The sequence below is a fragment of the Hemiscyllium ocellatum genome, chromosome 20, assembly GCF_020745735.1.
Source record: "Hemiscyllium ocellatum isolate sHemOce1 chromosome 20, sHemOce1.pat.X.cur, whole genome shotgun sequence".
NCBI classification, from domain to species: domain Eukaryota; kingdom Metazoa; phylum Chordata; class Chondrichthyes; order Orectolobiformes; family Hemiscylliidae; genus Hemiscyllium; species Hemiscyllium ocellatum.
In genome coordinates, this window is record NC_083420.1 from 54,261,499 (window position 1) to 54,283,153 (window position 21,655).

Below are 21,655 nucleotides of genomic sequence, written 5' to 3' on the forward strand. Positions count from 1 at the left end.
TTAACCCTGAGGGTGGCTCAGGTGTGGAAAGAACTTGCTCAGGAAATGGTGGATCCAGGTACAATTACAACTTTTAAAAGACATTTGGATAAGTTCATGAATAAAAAAGATTTGGAGGGATATGGGCCAGGGGCATGGAGGTGGGACTAATTTAGTTTGGGATTATGTTTGGTATGGATTGGTTGGACCGAAAGGTTTGATTCTATGCTGCATGATTTAATGACTTTATGTGTGGAATGAACTGCCAGAGAAAATGGTTACAATCTTACAGTTAGTTACAATCTTAAAAAGTACGTGAATGGAAAAGGTTTGGAGGGAAATGGGCCAAGCACAAGCAAGTGGGACTAGTTTAGTTTGGGAACATGGTTGGCGTGCATTGGTTGGACCAAAGGATCTGTTTCCGTGCTGTATGACTCCTCGACTGTAACAGAGGCAAATGTGAACCTTTCCAATTTAACACAAGCAATCGAAAAGCAGCATACTATTTAACAAGAGAGAGAGAATGCAAAACTTTGTGGTATAGAGGGAACTAAGTGGGCTAGGACACGAATCACCAGCAGTTAGTTTGGTGGTATTGCAAGTACCACTTTCACGTGGAGGGGTGAGGAATGGGCTGCCAGCAACATTTAAAAGGCATCTGAATGGCTATATGAACAGGAAGGGTTTGGAAGGATATGGGCCGGGTGCTGGCAGTTGGGATTAGATTAAGTTAGGATATCTGGTCAGCATGGACGAGTTGGACTGAAGGGTCTGTTTCCATGCCGTACATCTCTAAGACTGTAAGTAATTAAAAAAGCAGTTGGAATCTTGGTGTTTATTGTAACGGCAATAAAATATGCAAGTAGGTACATCTGAAATACCACATACAGTATTATTTGAAAATGGTACAATTGTATTTAGAGTCATAGAGTCATAGAGATGTACAGCATGGAAACAGACCCATCAGTCCAACCCGTCCAGATATCCCAACCCAATCTAGTCCCACCTGCCAGCGCCCAGCCCATATCCCTCCAAACCCTTCCTATTCATATGCCCATCCAAATGCCTCTGAAATGTTGCAATTGTACCAGACTCCACCACATCCTCTGGCAGCTCATTCTATACACGTACCACCCGCTGCGTGAAAATGTTGCCCCTTAGGTCTCTTTTATATCTTGCCCCTCTCACCCTAAACCTATGCCCTCTAGTTCTAGACTCCCCAACCCCAGGGAAAAGACTTTGCCTATTTATCCTATCCACGCCCCTCATAATTTTGTACACCTCTATAAGGTCGCCCCTCAGCCTCCGACACTCCAGGGAAAATAGCCCCAGCCTGTTCAGCCTCTCCCTGCAGCTCAGATCCTCCAACCTTGGCAACATCCTTGTAAATCTTTTCTGAACCCTTTCAAGTTTCACAACATCTTTCCAATAGGAAGGAGACCAGAATTGCATGCAATATTCCAACAGTTTCCTAACCAATGTCCTGTACAGCCACAACATGACCTCCTAACTCCTGTACTCAATACTCTGACCAATAAAGGAAACCATACCAAACGCCTTCTTCACTATCCTATCTACCTGTGACTCCACTTTCAAGGAGCTATGAACCTGCACTCCAAGGTCTCTTTGTTCAGCAACACTCACTAGGATCTTACCATTAAGTGTATAAGTCCTGCTAAGATTTGCTTTCCCAAAATGCAGTACCTTGCATTTATCTGAATTAAACTCCATCTGTCACTTCTCAGCCCATTGGCCCATCTGGTCCAGATCCTGTTGTAATATGAGGTAACCCTCTTAGCTGTCCACTACACCTCCAATTTTGGTGTCATCTGCAAACTTACTAACTGTACCTCTTATGCTCGTATCCAAATCATTTACGTAAATGACAAAACATAGAGAACCCAGCACCGATCCTTGTGGCACTCCACCGGTCACAGGCCTCCAGTCGGAAAAACAACCCTCCATCACCACCCTCTGTCTTCTTCCTTTGAGCCAGTTCTGTATCTAAATGGCTAGTTCTCCCTGTATTCCATGAGATCTAACCTTGCTAACCAGTCTCCCATGGAGAACCTTGTCGAACACCTGACTGAAGTCCATATAGATCACAACTACTGCTCTGCCCTCATCAATCCTCTTTGTTACTTCTTCAAAAAACTCAATCAAGTTTGTGAGACATGATTTCCCATGCACAAAGCCATGTTGACTATCCCGAATCAGTCCTTGTGTTTCCAAATACATGTACATCCTGTCCCTCAGGATTCCCTCCAACAACTTGCCCACCACCAACATCAGGCTCACCGGTCTATAGTTCACTGGCTTGTCCTTACCACCCTTCTTAAACAGCGGCTCCACGTTAACCAACCTCCAGTCTTCCAGCACCTCATGTGACTATCGATGATACAAGAGGCCCAGCAATCACTTCTCTAGTTTTCCACAGAGTTCTCAGGTAAACCTGATCAGGCCCTGGAGATTTATCCACCTTTACCCGTTTTAAGACATCCAGCACTTCCTCCTCTGTAATCTGGACAATTTGCAAGATGTCACCATCTATTTCCCTACAGTCTATATCTTCCATATCCTTTTCCACAGTAAATACTGATGCAAAATATTCATTTAGTATCTCTCCCATTTTCTGCGGCTCCACACAAAGGCCGCCTTGCTGATCTTTGAGGGGCCCTATTCTCTCCCTAGTTACCCTTTTGTCCTTAATATATTTGTAAAACCCCTTTGGATTCTCCTTAATTCTATTTGAATAGGTTCAGAGAAGAATCACTTTATATATTCCTGTCCTTTTATACAGCAACGGGTAGCCAGGTTGAGCCTATTCTATTAGAGATTGAGTAAGTGAGGGATGACCCTAAAAAATCATTTAAGATACCTAAGAGTATTAATGAGGCGGACGTACACTTCTGCTTATGAGGGAACTTCCAGCTCAAGGATGCAATTTATAAAGGATTCTTGAATAGCTGAGTAGGTGTGTAATGGGTAGAATGGCCTACTCCTGTTCCAAAGCCCTGTATTCGTCTATAATATGGAGCTGGAAAGTGTATCTAACGGCCTACTGTGCACTTACTCTATCCCCTCAAACCACTGCAGTTACTACCCAAACTCCTCTCTTGGCTTTGATCTCCTTACTTGAGAAAGGATGTACTGACACTGGAGCGGGTGCAGAGTGGGTTCACTAGGTTGATTCCGGAGTTGAGAGGCATGGCTTATGAGGAGAGACCGAATAGACTGGGACTATAATCACTGGAATTTAGAAGAATGAGGGGGGAATTCTATAGGAATAAAATGATGAAGGGAATAGATAAGATCGAAGCAGGGAGGTTGTTTCCACTGAAACCAGAACTAGGGGGCAAAACCTCAAAATGAGGGGAAGCAGATTTAGGGCTGAGTTGAGGAGGAACTTCTTCACCCAAAGGGTTATGAATCAGTGGAATTCCAGTAAAGCAGTTGAGGCTTCCACATAGAGTGTTTTTAACGCAAAGATGGATATATTTTTGAACATTACAGGAATTAAGGGTTATGATAAACAGGTGGGTAAGTGGAGCTGAGTCCATGAAACATCAGCCATGATCTTATTGAACAGTGGAGCAGGCTCAGCATGCCAGATGGCCTAGTCCTGCTTCTGTTTATTACTTGCTTTTGCTCTCCCCCTCATATTGTCCCAGTTGCTTCCCTCAGCCCACACCCCTTTTTCCTGATCCTCTCTCTCCTGGTTGTCTCCATCACCCAGGTGCCCACTCTCAGAGTCACTCCCCCAGCCCAGTCAGTTCCCAGTTGCAAGATCAGTTGACAATGGCCAAAACTCAAATGACCTTTGGCAACTTAGAGACAGGGAGAGGGGGGTGGCCAATAGGCATCCAGAGCTTTCTGCTTTGCTGTACAGGAAATAGAAGTCTTAATAAAGCCACATTTTGGGCTCAGAACTCAATCTAATATGCTGGTCTGAAAGCAAACAGCGCACTGCACTAACATGGTCAGAGGATGGTACTACAAGATAAAGGAAGCATGAGGGCTTGTTTGATTATATCCTTCCTCATGTGGAATCTGTCAGGTTGCATAATTCCATCATATTTCAAAAGAATCTAATGTTCTTTTAGATGGCAGTCAATAATGCTCTCATTTAGCATGAACCAGTCGATAATTCTGATGCAATAAGCTGGGCTATGACGAAAGCTGGAAGAATATAATGTCCTTGCAGCTGACTGCTGCAAAGCTCAGAAAGAAATTACAACTTGAAATGAAAAAGAGGGAAATTTCAGGTCAACCTGGTTAAGCAGCTTACTTAACTTACCAAGCTGGCCTGGAACAGTTCATATTTGAATAATTCACTCCTTCATCTCGAAGAGAAACAATGAGAATCGAAGCAAATCAAAACCCAGTCAGAGATGGCTGTGAGCCAGCAGAAAACGAAAACTTGTGTAAAGTTGACACGTATCACTGAATGATTGAAATTGGATGTCTTTGATAACCTGCTGTTATTTGACTTTGCGCGTCTATTTATAAATTCCAGATTTCAACAAAAAGGATTTAAAAATATGTCACAGCAGGTAACAATGATGTAGTGTTGTATGCAGATGTCAAACTGAACATTTTGGCAGTACAGTATGTACTAGCTATGGTGGCTTAGTGGTGGGCACTGCTGCCCCACAGCGCCAGGGACACAGGAGTGATTCCACCTTTAGGTGACTGTGTGCCGTTTGCATGTTCTCCTTGTCCCTGTGCAGGTGTACTTTGGTTTCCACCCACGGTCCCAAGATGTCCAGGTTAGGTGAATTGGCCATGCTAAATTGTCCAAAGTGTGCAGGCTAGGTGGACTAGCCATGGTAGTAAGATGGGGGAACTTGATCTGAGTGGGAGGCAGGTGCCCATGCAATATGCTGAATGGCCTCTTTCTGCACTGTAGGACTTGCATTTTAATTGATCCTTTCAGTTGAATGCTCCTCCTGCAGTATGTGGGAGGTAAGGGACACCATTAGTGTCCCTGCTGACTACATCTGTGGAACGTGCACCCAACACCAGCTCCTCAAGAACCATGTTAGGAAGCTGGAGCAGGAGCTGAATGAACTTTGGATCATTCGGGAGGCGGAGTTGGTTATTGAGAGGAGTTACAGAGAGGTAGATACTCCACAGCCAAGTGAAGAAAGTAGATGGGATACCGTCAGGGATGGGAAAGGGAACTGGCAAGCAGCGCAGAGATCTCCTGTGGTGGTTCCCCTCAACACCGTTTTGGATACTGTTGGGAGGGCTGACTTAGCAAGGGTAAGCAATGAGGCACAGGTCTCTGGCACAGAGTCTGTCCCTGTTGTTCAGAAGGGAAGGGAGAAGAGGAGTAGAGCTTTAGTCATTTGGGGACTCCATAGTTAGGGGGACAGATAGGAGGCTTTGTGGGAATGAGAGAGACTCAGGGTTGGTGTGTTGCCTCCAAGGTGCCAGGGTACATGATGTTTTTGATCATGTTTTTTGGATCCTTGTGGGGGAGGGGGAGATACCCCAAGTCATGGTCCACATAGGCACTGATGACATAGATAGGGAGAAAGTTGGGAACTAAGGCAGAAATTTAGGCAGCTAGGATGGAAGCTTAAAGCTAGAACAAACAGAGTTGTTATCTCTAGTTTGTTATGTGTGCCACGTGCTAGTGAACTGAGGAATAGGGAGAAAGCAGAGCTGAACATTTGGCTGCAGGGATAGTGCAGGAGGGAAAGTTTTGGATTCTTGGATAATTGGAGCTCTTTCTGGGGAAGGTGGGACCTCTACAAACAGGATGCTCTTTACCTAAACCAGAGGGGTACCAATATCCTGGGGGGAAATTTTTTAATGCTCTTCAGGGAGGGGGGTTTAAACTAATGCTGCAGGGGGTGGGAACTTGAATTGTAATTCCAGTGTGCAGGAGGTTGAGGGTAGTGAGGTCAGGGATAGGTTTTAAAAGGTCGTGAGAGGTCACTGGCAATCAGGACGTTGATTTGAGATGCATGTACTTCAAAGCCAGGAGCATCCGGAGTAAGATGGGTGAACTTACAGCATGAGTTGGGACCAGGGATTTCGATGTTGTGGCCATTTTAGAGACATGGTTGGAGGAGGAACAGGATTGGTTGTTGCCAATTCCGGGATTCTGATGTTTCAGTAAGAACAGAGAAGGTGGTAAAAGAGAAGGGGTATGGCATTGTTAATCAGGGGTAGTATTACAGCAGCTGAGGGAATGTTTGAGGACTCATCCACGGAGATAGTTTGGGCTGAGGTTAGAAACAGGAAAGGAGAGGTCACCCTGTTTGGAGTTTTTTATCGACCTCCGAATTGTTCCAGGGATGTATAGGAAAGGATAGCAAAGATGATTCTCAATAGGAGGGAGAGTAACAGGGTAGTTGTTATGGGGCTTTAACTTCCTCAATATTGACTGGAATGCTATAGTTCAAGTAGTTTAAATGGGTCAGTTTTTATTCAATATGTACAGGAGGGTTTTCTGACATAGTATGTAGACAGGCCAACAAGGAGCAATGCCATATTGGATTTGGTACTGGCCAGGTGTTAGATTTGGAGGTAGGTGAGCACTTTGGCAATAGTGACCATAATTCAGTTATGTTTACATTAGCAATGGGCAGGGATAAGTATATAATGCACTGAAAGAGGTATAACTGGGAGAAAAGCAATCATGATGTGATTAGGCAAGATTTAGGATGCATAGGATGGAGAAGGAAACTTCAGGGGACGGACACACTTGAAATGTGGAGCTTATTCAAAGAACATCTACTGCAGGTCGTTGATAAGTATATACCTATCAGGCAGAGAGGTAGTTATCGAGGGAGGGAGCCATGGTTTATTAAAGAAGTTGAAGCTCTCTCTTGTCAAAAAGAAAGAGGCTTATGTGAAGATGAGGAATGAAGGCTCAGTTAGGAGGCTTTGAGAGTTATAAGTTAGCCAGAACTGATCTAAAGGAAGGGCTAAGAAGAGCCAGGAAGGGACATGAGATATTGTTGGCGGATATGATCAAGGTAAACCCTGAGGCTTTCTATTGGTATATCAGAAATAAAAGAATGACTAGAGTAAGACTAGGGCCAATCAAAGATAGTAATGGGAAGTTGTGTGTGGAATCTGAGGACATAGGAAAAATGCTTAATGAATACTTTTCATCATTATTCACATTGGAAAAGGACAATGTTAGTGAGAATATAGAGATCCAGGCTACTAGATTAAATGGGATTGCTGTTGACAACGAGGAGGTTTCAGCAACTTTGGAAGGTCTGAAAATAGGTAAAACCCCTGGGCCGGATAGGATTTATTCTCAGATTCTCTGAGAAGCCAGGAAGGAGATCGCAGAACCTTTGACTTTGATCTTTGTGTCATCATTGTCGACAGGAATAGTACCAGAAGACTGGAGGATAGCAAATGTTGTTCCCTTGTTTAAGGAGAGTTGGAACAACCCTGGTAATTGTAGGTCAGCTTTACTTCGGTTGTTGGTAAGGTGTTGGAAAAGATTACAAGAGATAGGATTTATAATCATCTGGGAAGGAATACTTTGATTAGGGATAGTCAACACGGTTTTGTAAAGGGTAGGCTGTGTCTAATTAGCCTTATTGAGTTCTTTGACAAGGTAACAAAACATGAGGTAAAGGATGCAGTTAATGTGATGTATATAGACTTTCAGTAAGGTGTTTGATAAGGTTCCACACAGTAGACTACTGCAAAAAATACAGAGTTTCAGGATTGAAGGTGATTTAGTGAATTGGATCAGAAATTGGCTAGCTGAAAGAAGAAAGAGAGTGGTGGTTGATGGGAAATGTTCATCCTGGAGTTCAGCTACCAGTGGTGTGCCACAAGGTTCTGTGTTGGGACCACTGCTGTTTGTCATTTTTATAAATGATCCGGATGTGGGCATAGAAGGATGGATTAGTAAATTTACGATAACACTAAGAGTTGTGGATAGTGACGAAGGATGGTATGGATTACAGAAGGACATAGAGAAGATGCAGAGTTGGGCTGAGAAGTGACAAATGGAGTTTGATGCAGAAAAATGTGAGGTAGTTCACTTTGGAAGAAATAACAGGAATGCAGAGTACTGGGCTAATGGTAAAATTCTTGGCAGTGTAGATGAACAGAGAGATCTCGGTGTCCAGGTGCATAAATCCCTGAAAGTTGCCAGTCAGGTTGATGGGGTTGTGAAGAAGGCTTACAGTGTGTTGCCGTTTATTGGGAGGGGGAATTGAGTTTCAGAGTCACAAAGTCATTCTTCAGCTGCACAAGACACTGGTAAGGCTGCACCTGGAATATTGTGTGCAGTTCCGGTAACAGCATTATAGGAAGGATGGGGAAGCTTTGGAAAGGGTTCAGCGGAGATTTTCGAGCATGTTGCCTAGTGTGGAAGGAATGTCTTACGAGGAAAGGTTGAGGAAACTGAGGCTATTTTTGTTGGAGAGAAGATTGAGAGGTGACTTAATCAAGGTATAAAGATAATCAGTGGGTTAGATAGGGTGGACAGTGAGAACCTTTTTCCTCGGATGGTAAAGGCTAACATGAGGTACATTGCTTTAAATTAAGGGATGATAGATTTAGGACAGATATCAGGGGTAGTTTCTTTATTCAGGGTGTAGTCGGAGCATGGAATGGACTGCCTGTAACAGTCGTAAACTCGCCAATGTTAAGGGCATTTAAATGGGCATTGGACATACATATGGATAATAATGGTACTGTGTAGTTTAGATGGGCATCAGATTAATTTCACAGGGTGGTGCAAAATCAAGGGCCAAAGGGCCTTTATTGCGTTATGGCATTCTATATTCTATGTTCAGAGACAGCAATCCCCTCTCTGCATAAAATTCATAAAATGGTAAATGATAAATTGATCAAAATCCATAGATTATTAAAAAAAATCAGTTCATCCCATTCCTACACTGATCCTTGATTTGCTTCCTGGGTCACCAATGCAAATATTAAAGTATATGGTATCAATCCTATGGCATCAATATTTGTATGCCTCCATGAGCTTCAAATTGATGTACTTGAAATGTATTTTCTACATTTTTTCTTTCTGGGAAGATCAAGCAATTTTAGATAAAATGTGCTTGTATTGAGAAACCTTTTCTCACTTCTTTTAATCTTGTTGAAATTGATTTCCATTGTTGCCTTCAAAACATGCAGCTTGATTTTCTAACATCAAACAAAAATCCTCTTCCATTGATTCCCTCAGAACATGGTGACTGCTTGCAAGGATGCCATTTCTTCAGTTGATGTGGGTTTTTTAAACATCTCAAATAGTTGTAGCCCATGTAATGAAGGTGATGTTCAGTGGAGTATTCTGGGATTTTGTCCCAGAAATAGTGAAGAAGTGGTGATATATGTTCAAGTGATGAATTGGTGGGAAACTCCTAAAATTGTTGTTTCCATTTTTTAGTACTTTCTGGTCTTTTAGAGGTCACAGGTTGGGGGATGTTGTTGGGGAAGTCATAGAGAGTTGTTGTAGTGAATCCTATAGGGATTGCGAATGTTCTGTGTGGGAAGCAGAACCCTGGAGCAACCTTGCAATGATGTCTCAGAGTTGCACTTCACTCAGTATAAATAGAGCAGTGTGTGTGGTATTAGGACAGTGTGGAACACCTCATAAGACTACAGTATAACATGAACAGATGAAAAATTATTGGACCCCTACAGTGTGGAAGCAGGCCATTCTGCCCACATTGATCCTCCAAAGAACATCCTACCCAATAACTCTTCATTTTCCATGGCCAATCCACCCAACCTGCACAACTTTTGGACTGTGGGAGGAAAGCATGCTACACAGGGAAAGCATGCAAACTCCATACATCCAGTTACTCTTGGCTGGGAATGAACCTGGACTCTAGGTGCTGTGAGGCAGCAGTGCTACCCATTAAGCCACCATGCTGATTGACTGGTCTTTACCTAATGTACCTATGTGATCAGAAGTTGGTATATCTATGATCACTTTGTATAGCAGTGAATAATGCTCATATATAATTAAGAGTTTTACTTTGAAAAGCCTGAACCTAAATATGATTTTGACTTTGCCTTCTCGTTGATCAGTATTGAACCCAAATTCATAGCACGGCATCAAACCACATAATACAAGGTAACAGCAATACACTTCCTAGGAAATTCTGGAAGTGGTGAAAATCTCAGATAGTTTGGAAAAATAAAGGATTTAAAAGACTTTTTTTTCCGAAATTGTCAGTATAGCGTTAAAACAAGCCAAAAGCCAGAAAAACACCACAGAGCTGAACAGCTACAGTGGAGGAAACATTTTTGAAGAGAGAGCTCCTCCAAGGAAGCTATTGTAATTCTCAAAATAAAAAGCCTTTCGTATTCAGTAATAGCTGAAGCTAACATTTAAAAAAAAAGTGAGAGCTGTAAAAGTCCATGAAGCAGCAAAGGAGCAAATATTAATCAAGTGATGGCAAAAAGAAGCCAAGTGCTGGACCCATCCACCAGATTCAATCCTCCAAGGAAAGGAACAAACCCAAAAGTCAAGGCTAAAAGGACACAGTTATGACTTCCAACGAGTGAACACATTTCTGAACAATTTACTTGATGAGAAAGTTATCGACAAGTAAATTAATTCTTTGGGTAATGGCTTAAAGAAAATTTATTCAGAAAGAAATTAAAGAATAAAGATTCTAATTGTGCTTTGAAATATCAAAACCTAACAAGGGAAGTTAATGAAATCTTTATTGTTTCAACAGTTTGAATGATGAATTCCATCTACTAAGCAGGTTTACCAATTTTATTAATCAAAATAGGAAAAATTGGGAAAAGAATAAAAGCTAATTGGATCAAGTGATGTTGAATTTTGACACAAATATGCCTCAACTGCAGAAGAAAACAATGTTGCCAACAATTTTACCTTTGTTACCATCAAAAATCATCGCATCTAATTGAGTAAAGCCGCTTTGGGAAATTTATACCCTTAGGTTCTTGGGAACTTGTTTAACAATTTTGGCAAAGTAATATCTTGATTCATTTCTACATAGACAACATATTGGTAAAGAAAGAAATGAACTTTACTTTGAAAAAAGCAGTTTAAACTACAACAACACTCTTTGCCACTTAAAGGGTTCAACAATCTTACTCAGTCGCATGCATCACAAGGTAACAATATGTGGATAGTACAAGGAGGTCAGAATTCAGCAATATTTCTCCAAATTAAGAAAATAGTCAACAAACCTCATGTGTTTATCAACAATCGGCCATTGCAACAGAATTCACTGATGAAATTTTTTTTATCGGAACAAATTCAAGACATCAAATCAATTTGAGAGATCAACAAATTCACAACATGAAATGCACAATTCCTAAGATCTTAGAAAACTTCAGTTTTGAAAACTAAATCAAATGCTGAACAGGTTTGCACTCTTCCTACTGCAGCAGAAGAACATTAGATCATATGTTACACAAACAACAGATTAATATGAAAAGAATTACATTTGACAACCTAATATTCCACATCTAGAGCAAAGGAGACACTGGTGAGATTATGCTTCAGTAGCAGTTATCAAATTTCAAAAGAGCCTGTCAGTATCATCATTAATAATCTGTACTGTTATGGACCAGACTAGACCCTCTCAAAATACTTTATGAATATAGCTGAGACCCTAGCATTTTTTTAGTTTTAAAGTCAAATGTGAAGTGCCTACTTCACTTGCAATGCGACTTGACAAACAACTTGACATTAAACAAAACAAAATTCATTTAAACACTGTAATTAAAATACAACCAAAACAAGAGGAATTTTGAATTACTTTACTGGAAAACCTAACAAAATAATAGATACAGTAGCTTTACTGATTAACTGTTCTAATACAGGAACATCCCATAAATACACCCCTTAGTAAAAAGGAAAATTTAGACACAGATTCTCACATGCAGTTCTCAATCCAGGAGGAAAAAAAATCAAGAGAAAATTCAGAAAGAGTAGCAGTCAGGAGACATTCACTGAAGCTCCCAACTCTATTGATACTCCCACAGCTTCTGCTTAAAGCTAAAACCCAGAAATCGTGATCTGTGACAGCTGACCACACCCATTTGGACTGTTAAAAAAATGCTGAGGTGTCTCAAGCTGTTTACTCAAGTGGTCTTACCTACCAGCGCTGCACTTTTGTCTTACAAGTTCTCTTCAAAAACAGCCAGACAAAATGACTTCTTAAAGCCAAAACATCATCACCGTGCATACTACCTGAGCCATGCAACTATTACAACAAGAGTTCATTTGTAGCAGAAATGCCATTGGCCTCTTAGATAATCAATCACTGAATTATTTCAATCAAAAGTGGATTCCACTCTAGAACAAATGCTCTAAATTACAGAGTCTAGAAAATTAATCAAAAATATTATAGAGAAAAGGTTCCAATGAATGCACAACATTCCACAGAATACATTGACTCGCGTCATAGAGCCATAGAGATGTACAGCACAAAAACACAACCCTCGGTCCAACTCGTCCACACCGCCCAGATATCCTAAATTAATCTAGTCCCATTTGCCAGCATTTGGTCCAAATCCCTTCCTAATCATGTACCAATTCAAACATCTTTTAAAAGTTGTGATTGTACCAGCCTCCATCACTTCCTCTGCCAGTTCATTCCATACACACACCATCCTCTGCATGAGAATGTTGCCCCTTAGGTCCCTTTTAAATCTTTCTCCTTTCATTTTAAATCTGTGCCCTGTAGTTTTGAACTCCCCCACCCCAGGGAAAAGACCTTGTCTGTTCACTCTATTCATGCCCCTCGTGATTTTATAAACATCTGTAAAAAGAACAAAGAACAAAGAAAATTTACAGCCCAGGAACAGGCCCTTCGGCCCTTCATGCCTGAGCTGATTCAAATGTACTGTCTAAACGTGTCGGTCAATTTCTAAGCATCTGTATTCCTCTGCTCCCCACCTACTCATGCATCTGTCCAGACGCATCTTAAATGAATCTACCTCAGTGTCTGACATTCCAAGGAAAACAGCCCTAGCCTATTTAGCCTCTCCCTATAGCTAAAACCCTGGCAACGTCCTTGTAAATCTTTTCTGAATCCTTTCAAGTTTTGCAACATCCTTCCTGTCATCGCCTACTTAAACTACAATGAACTGTCTGATCAGAGGAAACAGATCTTGCGTGTGAATAACATACCAAACATGAGAGCATCAACACAAAATCCTGCACAAGTTAATGCTACACTATCTTCAGGGATGATTCTAAAGCTTCATGTTAAAACTATCTGGCATTCCACCAACAATGTACTCATTATAACAAAACAGGCCACCTCGCAACAGTCTGAGGAAGATAGCAAATCAAACTGTTCCCAACTTAATGCATACGTTCATGTCCTGGGAACATACATCATCAATACAGCAAGGGAACATGCTTCACATGAAGAACAGCAATGCTGGAATGGACTATGTCATTCCTTCCTAGCAAATGATTAATTGTATCCAACACCAGTAATGGGGCACAAGATCTATAATCACCTCACAATTGTCATTCCCTCCTTCCCAAATTCCTTCAGTCAGATCAATTCAGTCTCTGACCTAATGGAAGCTAGCAGAGAACAAACAAGATCAACAACTTTACATCAAGTATATCTATATCTGATCGCAGATCATGTCCAAAATTCAGGCAAGGGTAGGAAGCATAAGGAAAATAAAAGTCCAGTAAATTTTATAAAAAGAATGGATCAAAGTAACTCATTTGAGAATGCATAGAATTATTCATCAATGTTTATGACAAGGGACAAAACGTGGGGTAAGGATGCTGTGTAAGGATCCTGAGGCAGCCTTGTGATGATGTTAAAGAGCTGCACATCACTGAGTATAAATAGCACAAGGTGAGTACTGTTAGAACAGTCTGGAGTTATTTCCCAGACCAGATTGCAACAAGGACATGAGCACATGAAGATGTCCTTATCTAATGTAACTATAGGTCAGTGCCTAGTATATCTATGATTATCTTGTACAGAAGTATTTATGTATAAAAGAAAGCATTCCATTGAAGTCTCAGGCTGAAGACAGTCCTAGCTTTTGCCTTCTCCCTAACCAGTCTGCCCAATCCAAACTCGTAATGTGACATCAAACTGCATCCAGCCACTGAACATTGGTGGCATTTGTAATCTTCTCATTTTGAATACTGAACTGAAGAATTAGAGAAACTGTGGAAGATTAATTGATAAACAACAATTCCAATGAAGAAGCAGAAAGGAGAGTTCTGTTGTGTGACTGTATGACAATTTGTGAATGGGGAAGCAAGTTTTGAGTTTATTGGTATTGAACACAGTGGGTGCTCATGTTTGACTCTTATCCCTTCTTCATGTTCTACTTTCTGCTGTATTTCCTCTAATGCCTTTTGCCTGTTGCTCAGCTTCTCAGTTGGCAATTGGCAACTGTTCTGACTTTTGCATTCACCTGAGATGTTTAACAACAGTTTTGTAGTACCCAGCACTGAGTGAAGCAGCTGACTCCAGTATATTGAGTGGGGTCAATATTCTTGGCTGTCCACCATCGCCAGACCATAACAACACGACGGTTGGAGGAAGAGCACCTCATCTTCCGCCTGGGAACCCTCCGACCACAAGGGATGAACTCAGATTTCTCCAGTTTCCTCATTTCCCCTCCCCCCACCTTGTCTCAGTCGATTTCCTCGAACTCAGCACCGCCCTCCTAACCTGCAATCTTCTTCCTGACCTCTCCGCCCCCACCCCACTCCGGCCTATCACCCTCACCTTGACCTCCTTCCACCTATCACATCTCCATCGCCCCTCCCCCAAGTCCCTCCTCCCTACCTTTTATCTTAGCCTGCTGGACTCACTTTCCTCATTCCTGACGAAGGGCTTATGCCCGAAACGTCAAACTTCCTGTTCCTTGGATGCTGCCTGACCTGCTGCGCTTTTCCAGCAACACATTTTCAGCTGTCACTAGCTGGGAATCAACTTCCTGCTAAATGTCTATTAGCAGAAGGTGCTGTATTGCTGTTTTGGGGCCTTTGCACTGTTAACCTCAAAGCAAAATTTAAAAATGAATTCAATTGATTTTAACATGAAATCTGATCTATATTTCCTTGAGTACTTTGTTTAGTTAACGAGCAAGCACTGTGGATATTAAAGAACCCTAACTGGGAAAGTAGAACTGGAGTCAATTTGATTAATGCTTCGGTGAGCTTTAAATTAAAAGAATCAATTATGTCACTTGGATTAAAACATCATTAATCTATAAAAGTTGATTAATTATAATTTTAATGAATTGTTTAAAGGTCATTGGAGTGAAGATATAATTTTAGCTTCTAAATTTTAATCAGCAGATTTTCAGACTTCGGTAAAATGTCATGTTTTTTGTCTATATGAACCATTTTTGTTTCACTTCGTCTCGAGTCATTCTTAATCCATCTTGTGATTGTACATATTTTAATGCAGCTTCATATCTTGCAGCTAAATTATCATTAGACAGATGAGACAAGGTTCCTTCCATTCATATTATGCACAGTAAGTGCTCAGACTGTTTCAGATGTGCTCTTCCAGTCTCCCCATGTGATTTCTCAAGTCTGTGTCTCCTGTGTTACAGGTGTTCTTTGGTTGGCGGTCATCTCTGAAGTTTTATATATCGTGCTTTTAGTTGTTGGTTTCAGCCTGATGTGTCTCGAGCTCTTTCACTCAAGTAATGTGATAGACGGCCTCAAACTGAATGCATTTGCTGCTGTCTTCACTGTTCTTTCAGGTACGTACAATTTCAGTTCCTACAAATTGACATGCAACTAAAGCCTGTAGCCCTCTGCTGATAGTGCATTCTGTCAGAAATGTCAAAGGTGCAGGAATATTGCAGATGCAAGCTATGGATAAGCCTTTCCAAATTGTTTCTGGAATAAAGGAATGCTTAAGTGTTAACAAACTGCAATGATCACATTCTGGGCACTGAAAGTTGAGTACATAACCCACAGTGTAGCAATACCATATTGCATTAATTCCATGAGTGTGAAAAGCCATAATTTACGAGTTGGCTGTGATGTTGTTTTATTACTGTCGATGTCTGTGATTTGTGCCAAAGCAATTTTTAAAACCCAGTGGAACACTGGGATATGCAGCTTGAAGAATGAAGTACAAGTCTCTGCAGGGCTTTCCAAGCAGCACATCATTCATGTAAACGATCATGTTCAATTTTGGTGTTAAACCTCAAAATACACAGGATTACCAAGAATCTGAAACAAAATGACAAGCTCCAACTCAAGGATGAGATATAGCAAAAAGTTAGAAGAACCTAGGGGACAATTTATCCTGACCCCGCACTGGGTCGTGCATACAGAGTTTCTGGGATATGATCTTAAGCACCTGCCCATTCACAAGTAAAGGGGAAAGTGACCCAAGACAGTCTATGCGTCGGCTAATTTTGCTAATTAGGAACGTAACGCCCCTTTGAGGTCTCCGCTGAAAAATGCACCACAACCCACCATCACAAGTGGACCTCAAGAGAGCTCAGTGAGTGATTTTAGGCAACTAGGGATATGCTGTAAATACTGAAAAAGCCAGAGACACATCCCACAATGAATCCCATAATTTCCTTTTTAATACGTACGATCCAAGTTCAAGTAAACTAGCAGTTAAACTTTTGGTTTAAAATGGTTAAATATTAGTTTATTACAAGTTGTTACCGATGACTCCATGGGAATAAAGTGATATAGTTATTAACAAGGAACTGAGACAAGCTTAAAACAAGTGCAAATCAGACTAAACAAATACTTCGGAAGGAGTAAGTCCCAAACACTTTTTTATGAATTGCCATTGGGGCCCATTGCTTGTGTTCCCTATTGCTAAAGCAGAAAAGGTTAACACTTGAAGTCAGATTCAGCAGTTGTGATGGTTTCTGCAGTTGAATGTTCAATGTGTTCATTTACATGTAGGCTCATCAGGACAGCAGATTCTGGGAGTGCTGGCTCTGGCCCTGCAGAGTTACAATACAACAAACCTCCAGCTGTTACAAGATGCCTCTCTCTTTCTCATCCCCTCTGTTGAGAGAAGTCTTTCTTCAGGATAGTTTAATATGGAATCTATCTTTGACTAGACAGCTTGCCTTTTTCAGGCATTAATAGCTGGCACAATAAGAGGTCCACTGTCACCAGGGGATCTATGCAAGGACCTAAGTCAGGCTTCATATAAGGACTTTGCTTTTGAGACACTGTTCATCTTCTGCCTGTGGTTCTTAACTTTCAAACAGCTCAATGTGTGACTAGATTCTCGCAATGAGTTGTGAGGGACTTTTTTTTAATTTCTGGACTAGACTTGTTATATTTCCTAGCGTTTTTCTCTGTAATCTATGTAGAACCTGTATAATCAGATGAATTGAAATTGTTACTTTTCAGCTTCTTTCGTCTAGTTGCAGTCAACTTAACTTTTCACTTAAGGAATGTCGCAACCTCTTGCGTTTGTTTTTCTAAGTATTACCGGTCCATAATTATGCAGTCATGACACTACTGGAGTTATGTGCGTGATCTGTTTAGCTTTTACAGGTCTAAATTGATATATCCAGTAGCCCCTAAAAACTTCTGGTAAATATTTTTCTTGTAATTGCTGGCATGGTGTGTTCCTCCTGCTCAAAGTGTGCAATTATCCATGAAACAATAAATATGCAAAACTTTGATTTCATTCCCTTGACACTCCCCTTGAGAGCTTCCCCCCCATCCCTACGTTCCACTCCCCAAACCTTGGGCTTTAACAGGGTAAGGAGTGTACCTCTTTCAGAATGAGAAGGTGCAATTGCTCAGTGAACCAATGGTCCGCGCCCTTAACTCTGATGTCTCAAAGTACCCTTTACCATTAGCACTGCAGAATCACAGTGCAAAGCAGTGGGGGAGTGGGTGACATGGTGGTTCAGTGGTTAGCACTGCTGCCTCACAGCACCAGGGAACTGGGTTCAATTGGCCTTGGATGATAGTCTGTGTGGAATTTTCACATTCTCCCAGTGGCTACTTAAGTTTCCTCCAAGTGCTCTGGCTTCCTCCCACAGAGTTAGGGTAGTTTGGCCACATTAAATTGTCCATTGTGTCCAGGGATGTGCAGGCTAGGTGGATTAGGCATGCAAATGCAGGGTAAGGATTGGGCGGGATGTTCTTCAGAGGGTTGGTGTGGACTCAGTCGGCCGAATGGCCACACCATAGGGATCCTGTGATCTTCATTAAGACAGAGTCAGTAAATTGTGGTCCAGATTTTAATGCCAGACTAGATATGTGAACGGATGGCATTTGCTATTGAAGATATAAAGACCAAGATAATTTTAATCCCAGGGCATCATTAGGGTCAGGTGAATTGGCTATGATAAATTGCCCATAGTGTTAAGTGCAGACCTCACTCTCTCCTGTTGAGTGCATTAGTCAGGGGTAAATATAGGGTAGGGGAATGGGTCTGGGTGGGTTACTCTTCAGAGGGTCGGTGTCTATTTGTTGGGCTGAAGGGCCTGTTTCCATACTGTAGGGAATCTAATCTAACCTAACCTAATCATTAAGATCCCTTTGAAACAAGCTTTGTTGGTGTTTAATAAGGCATTGTAATATTGCCTTGAATCTGTTTGCCTATCGTTAAGTCCAAATAAAACATCAGCAGCAATTTCTGCCTGGACATGAAGAACAGATTCAATAATAATAACAATAACAATTTGCATTAGCACTATTCATGCAGTTAAATGTCCTCAGGCGCAGTGTTTGCTATAAAAATTAATATCAGAACACATATCCAAAGTTTGCTCAAATAAAGCAGATTGCAAGCAAGGAGAGGAAAGTCAGAGAAAGCAGAGAGGTGAGGAAAAGGAACTCCGAAACCTCCTGCTGAGATATTTGCAGGCTAGGCCACTAAAGGGAGGAACAATGAAGATTAGAAATGAGTGAATGGACAAATTTGGAAGAGTTCAGAAATCAGAAAAGTAGTGAGGCTAGAGGAGGTTAAAGGGAGGTTATTTTTAAAACGATTTCATGGCTGAGCCAGAAGTTATTCCACCATCCGAATTGCTCTTCAGAAGAGCTGCCTTCTTCAACTGCTCCAGTTCCTGAGATGGAGATGTATCCATAATGCTGTCAGGGAGGGAGCACCAAGATTTTAATCCAGCAACAATGAAAGAACGGGAAGATATTTCCCAAATCAGAATGGTGAGTGGCTTGGAGAGGAACTTGCAGGCAGTGGTGTTCCCATGTATCTACTGACCTTTGCCCTTTCAGGTTGTGGTTTGCAAGGTGCTGTAGAAGGGTCCTGTTACAGTACACCCTGCTATCACCATGTGTCAGTGGTGTAGGGACTGACTGTTGAAGGTGGTGGCTCGGGAGCCAATAAAGTGGGCTGCTTTGTCTCAGACAGTGCCAAATTGCTTGGCTACAGATGGAATACCCTCACCCAGGAAAGGTGGAAGTATTCTATCACATTCTTGACCTGAGCATTGTAGATGGCAGATCGGCCCAGGGTGCACATAAGGTGATATTTTGTATAAGGCAAAGGTTCTGGCAGCATCTGTGGAGAGAAATCTATGTTTCAGGTGGAGTGACCCTTCCTCCTGTCCTGTTGCTGTTTCTGTTTCTGATTTTCAGTATCTGTAGTTCTTTTTGGTTTTTGATCTGATAGGTTTAATGTTGGGGGGTGGGAGGGGCTGCATTATTTCATTTCCTTTTAGTTACGTACTCTGTCAATTCTGCATTATTCTTTCTGATATTGCTTTAAATTTCATAAGATAATAAAATTGTAACTCTGCTTACTGGAGTCCTGCTTATCTTTTAGGAACTGGGGAACAAGAGAAGGCCATTCAGCCCTTGGTGTCTGTTCCACCATTGAATGGCTGATCTCTGGCCTACCTCCATATATCTGTCTTTGACCTCCATCACTTAATCCCTTGAGCTAAACAGAAATGTATGGAGCTCAAACTTGAAATTAACAACTGATCCGGCATCCACTGTCATTTGTGGAAAAGAGCTCCAAGCATCTACCACCCTTTGTTTTGAATTGACGCTTTGTAGCCAGAATGATGGCTAATTTCTATTTGCAGCCGAAATAACGCTTTTCATTTTTCACAGGCAAAATTGCCACTATCCTACATTTCATGGGTGAAAGTACTATGTTCATCGTCTTACACAGTGTACCGTACCCAGTAAGTGGGCAGCACGGTGGCTCAGTGGTTAGCATTGCTGCCTCACAGCACCAGGGACCCAGGTTTGATTTCACGTTAGCTGCGTGGACGTTGCACATCCTTTCCTCCGGGTGCTCCGGTTTCCTCCTCCCACAGTCAAAGATGTGCGGATTAGGTGGATCGGCTGTGCTAAATTGCCCATAGCGTCCAGGGATAGGTGGGTGAGCCGTGGGAAATGCAGGGTTACAGGCTAAAATCCTCTTCGGGGATGCTGTGGACCCGATGGGCTGAATAACCTGATTCCAAACCATAGGGATTCTGAGTTTTATTCAGTCATGTTTTTAATGTTGCAGCTTTAATAAATTTTCCTGCCTAAATTATATTTTAAGTTATTGATTTCCCTTTTGTTATGAATAAGTGAGGAGGGACAAATTGGTTCCTTTGCTTCTGACACGGACACAACAGAAATTTTATTCCTTATTTTATTCTTATTAGTATGTGGCTATTACCAGGCTTAAATGTAATTTTAAATTAAAATGTCACACTAGCTCAAAATTAAGAGCCTATTACAACATTTTCCTTGGTGAAAGAAAGAGGAATGTTATTGCTTAATAAGCATGAGAAAAGTAATAGGATGCAAAGTTATACACACACAAATGCAAAAATAAATCTTAAAATGAGGAGAATGTCTAGTAAGAAAAGGAAGATAAAAGAAGATTAAAAGTTCTTCGAGTCCTTTGAGGTGTTTGGTTTGAACCTGAGACCCTGGTTGTCGAACTGATGTCTTTGATCCTCAGCAGTTTCAAATGTTGCAGATATCTTTGAGCTTTCAGTGTAGGAATGCTTCAGCAATTTGCTTTATTACCTTTCAGTCCTTTTGCAGACTCTGAGAGAAAAACAAGGAGAGAGAATCAAGTCCCTCCTCCCTACCTTTTATCTTAGCCTGCTTGGCACACCCTCCTCATTCCTGAAGAAGGGCTTATGCCCGAAACGTCGATTCTCCTGCTCCTTGGATGCTGCCTGACCTGCTGCGCTTTTCCAGCAATGCATTTTTAAGCTCTGATCTCCAGCATCTGCAGTCCTCACTTTCTCCAAGGAGAGAGAATAACCCAGTTCAGCTTATATAAGTACATTTTCTCTCTTTGCTGCTCTGTCATAGAGTCTTAGAGATGTATAGGACGGAAACAGACCCTTCGGTCCAACTTGTCCATGCTGACCAAATATCGCAACCTAATCTAATCCCATTTGCCAGCACCTGGCCCATATCCCTCTAAACCCTTCCTATTCATATACCCATCCAGGTGCCTTTTAAATGTTGTAATTGTTCCAGTCTCCATCACTTCCTCTGGCAGTTCCTCCCATACACACACCACCCTCTGCATAAAAAAGTTGCCCCTTAGGCCCTTTTAAATCTTTCCCCTCTGACCCTAAACCTATGCCCTCTAGTTCTGGACTTCCCTACCTGGGAAAAGACCTTGCCTATGTACCCTATCCATGCCCCTCATGATTTTATAAACCTGTATAAGGTCACCCCTCAGTATCAGAGAAAACAGCCCCAGCCTATTCAGTCTCTCCCTATAGCTCAAATCCTCCAACCCATTGT

At 41.6% G+C, this 21,655-nt stretch overlaps 1 protein-coding gene across 1 annotated transcript in view; it reads left to right on the forward strand.

Annotated features, from left to right (window-relative positions):
- gsg1l (gsg1-like) overlaps nt 1-21,655 on the forward strand; it is a 235,263-nt gene that overhangs the window by 163,151 nt on the left and 50,457 nt on the right. Inside the window, exon 3 of the mRNA XM_060840369.1 lies at nt 15,523-15,675. Coding sequence (XP_060696352.1) covers nt 15,523-15,675 — 153 coding nt within the window. The remainder of the gene's footprint in view (nt 1-15,522; nt 15,676-21,655) is intronic.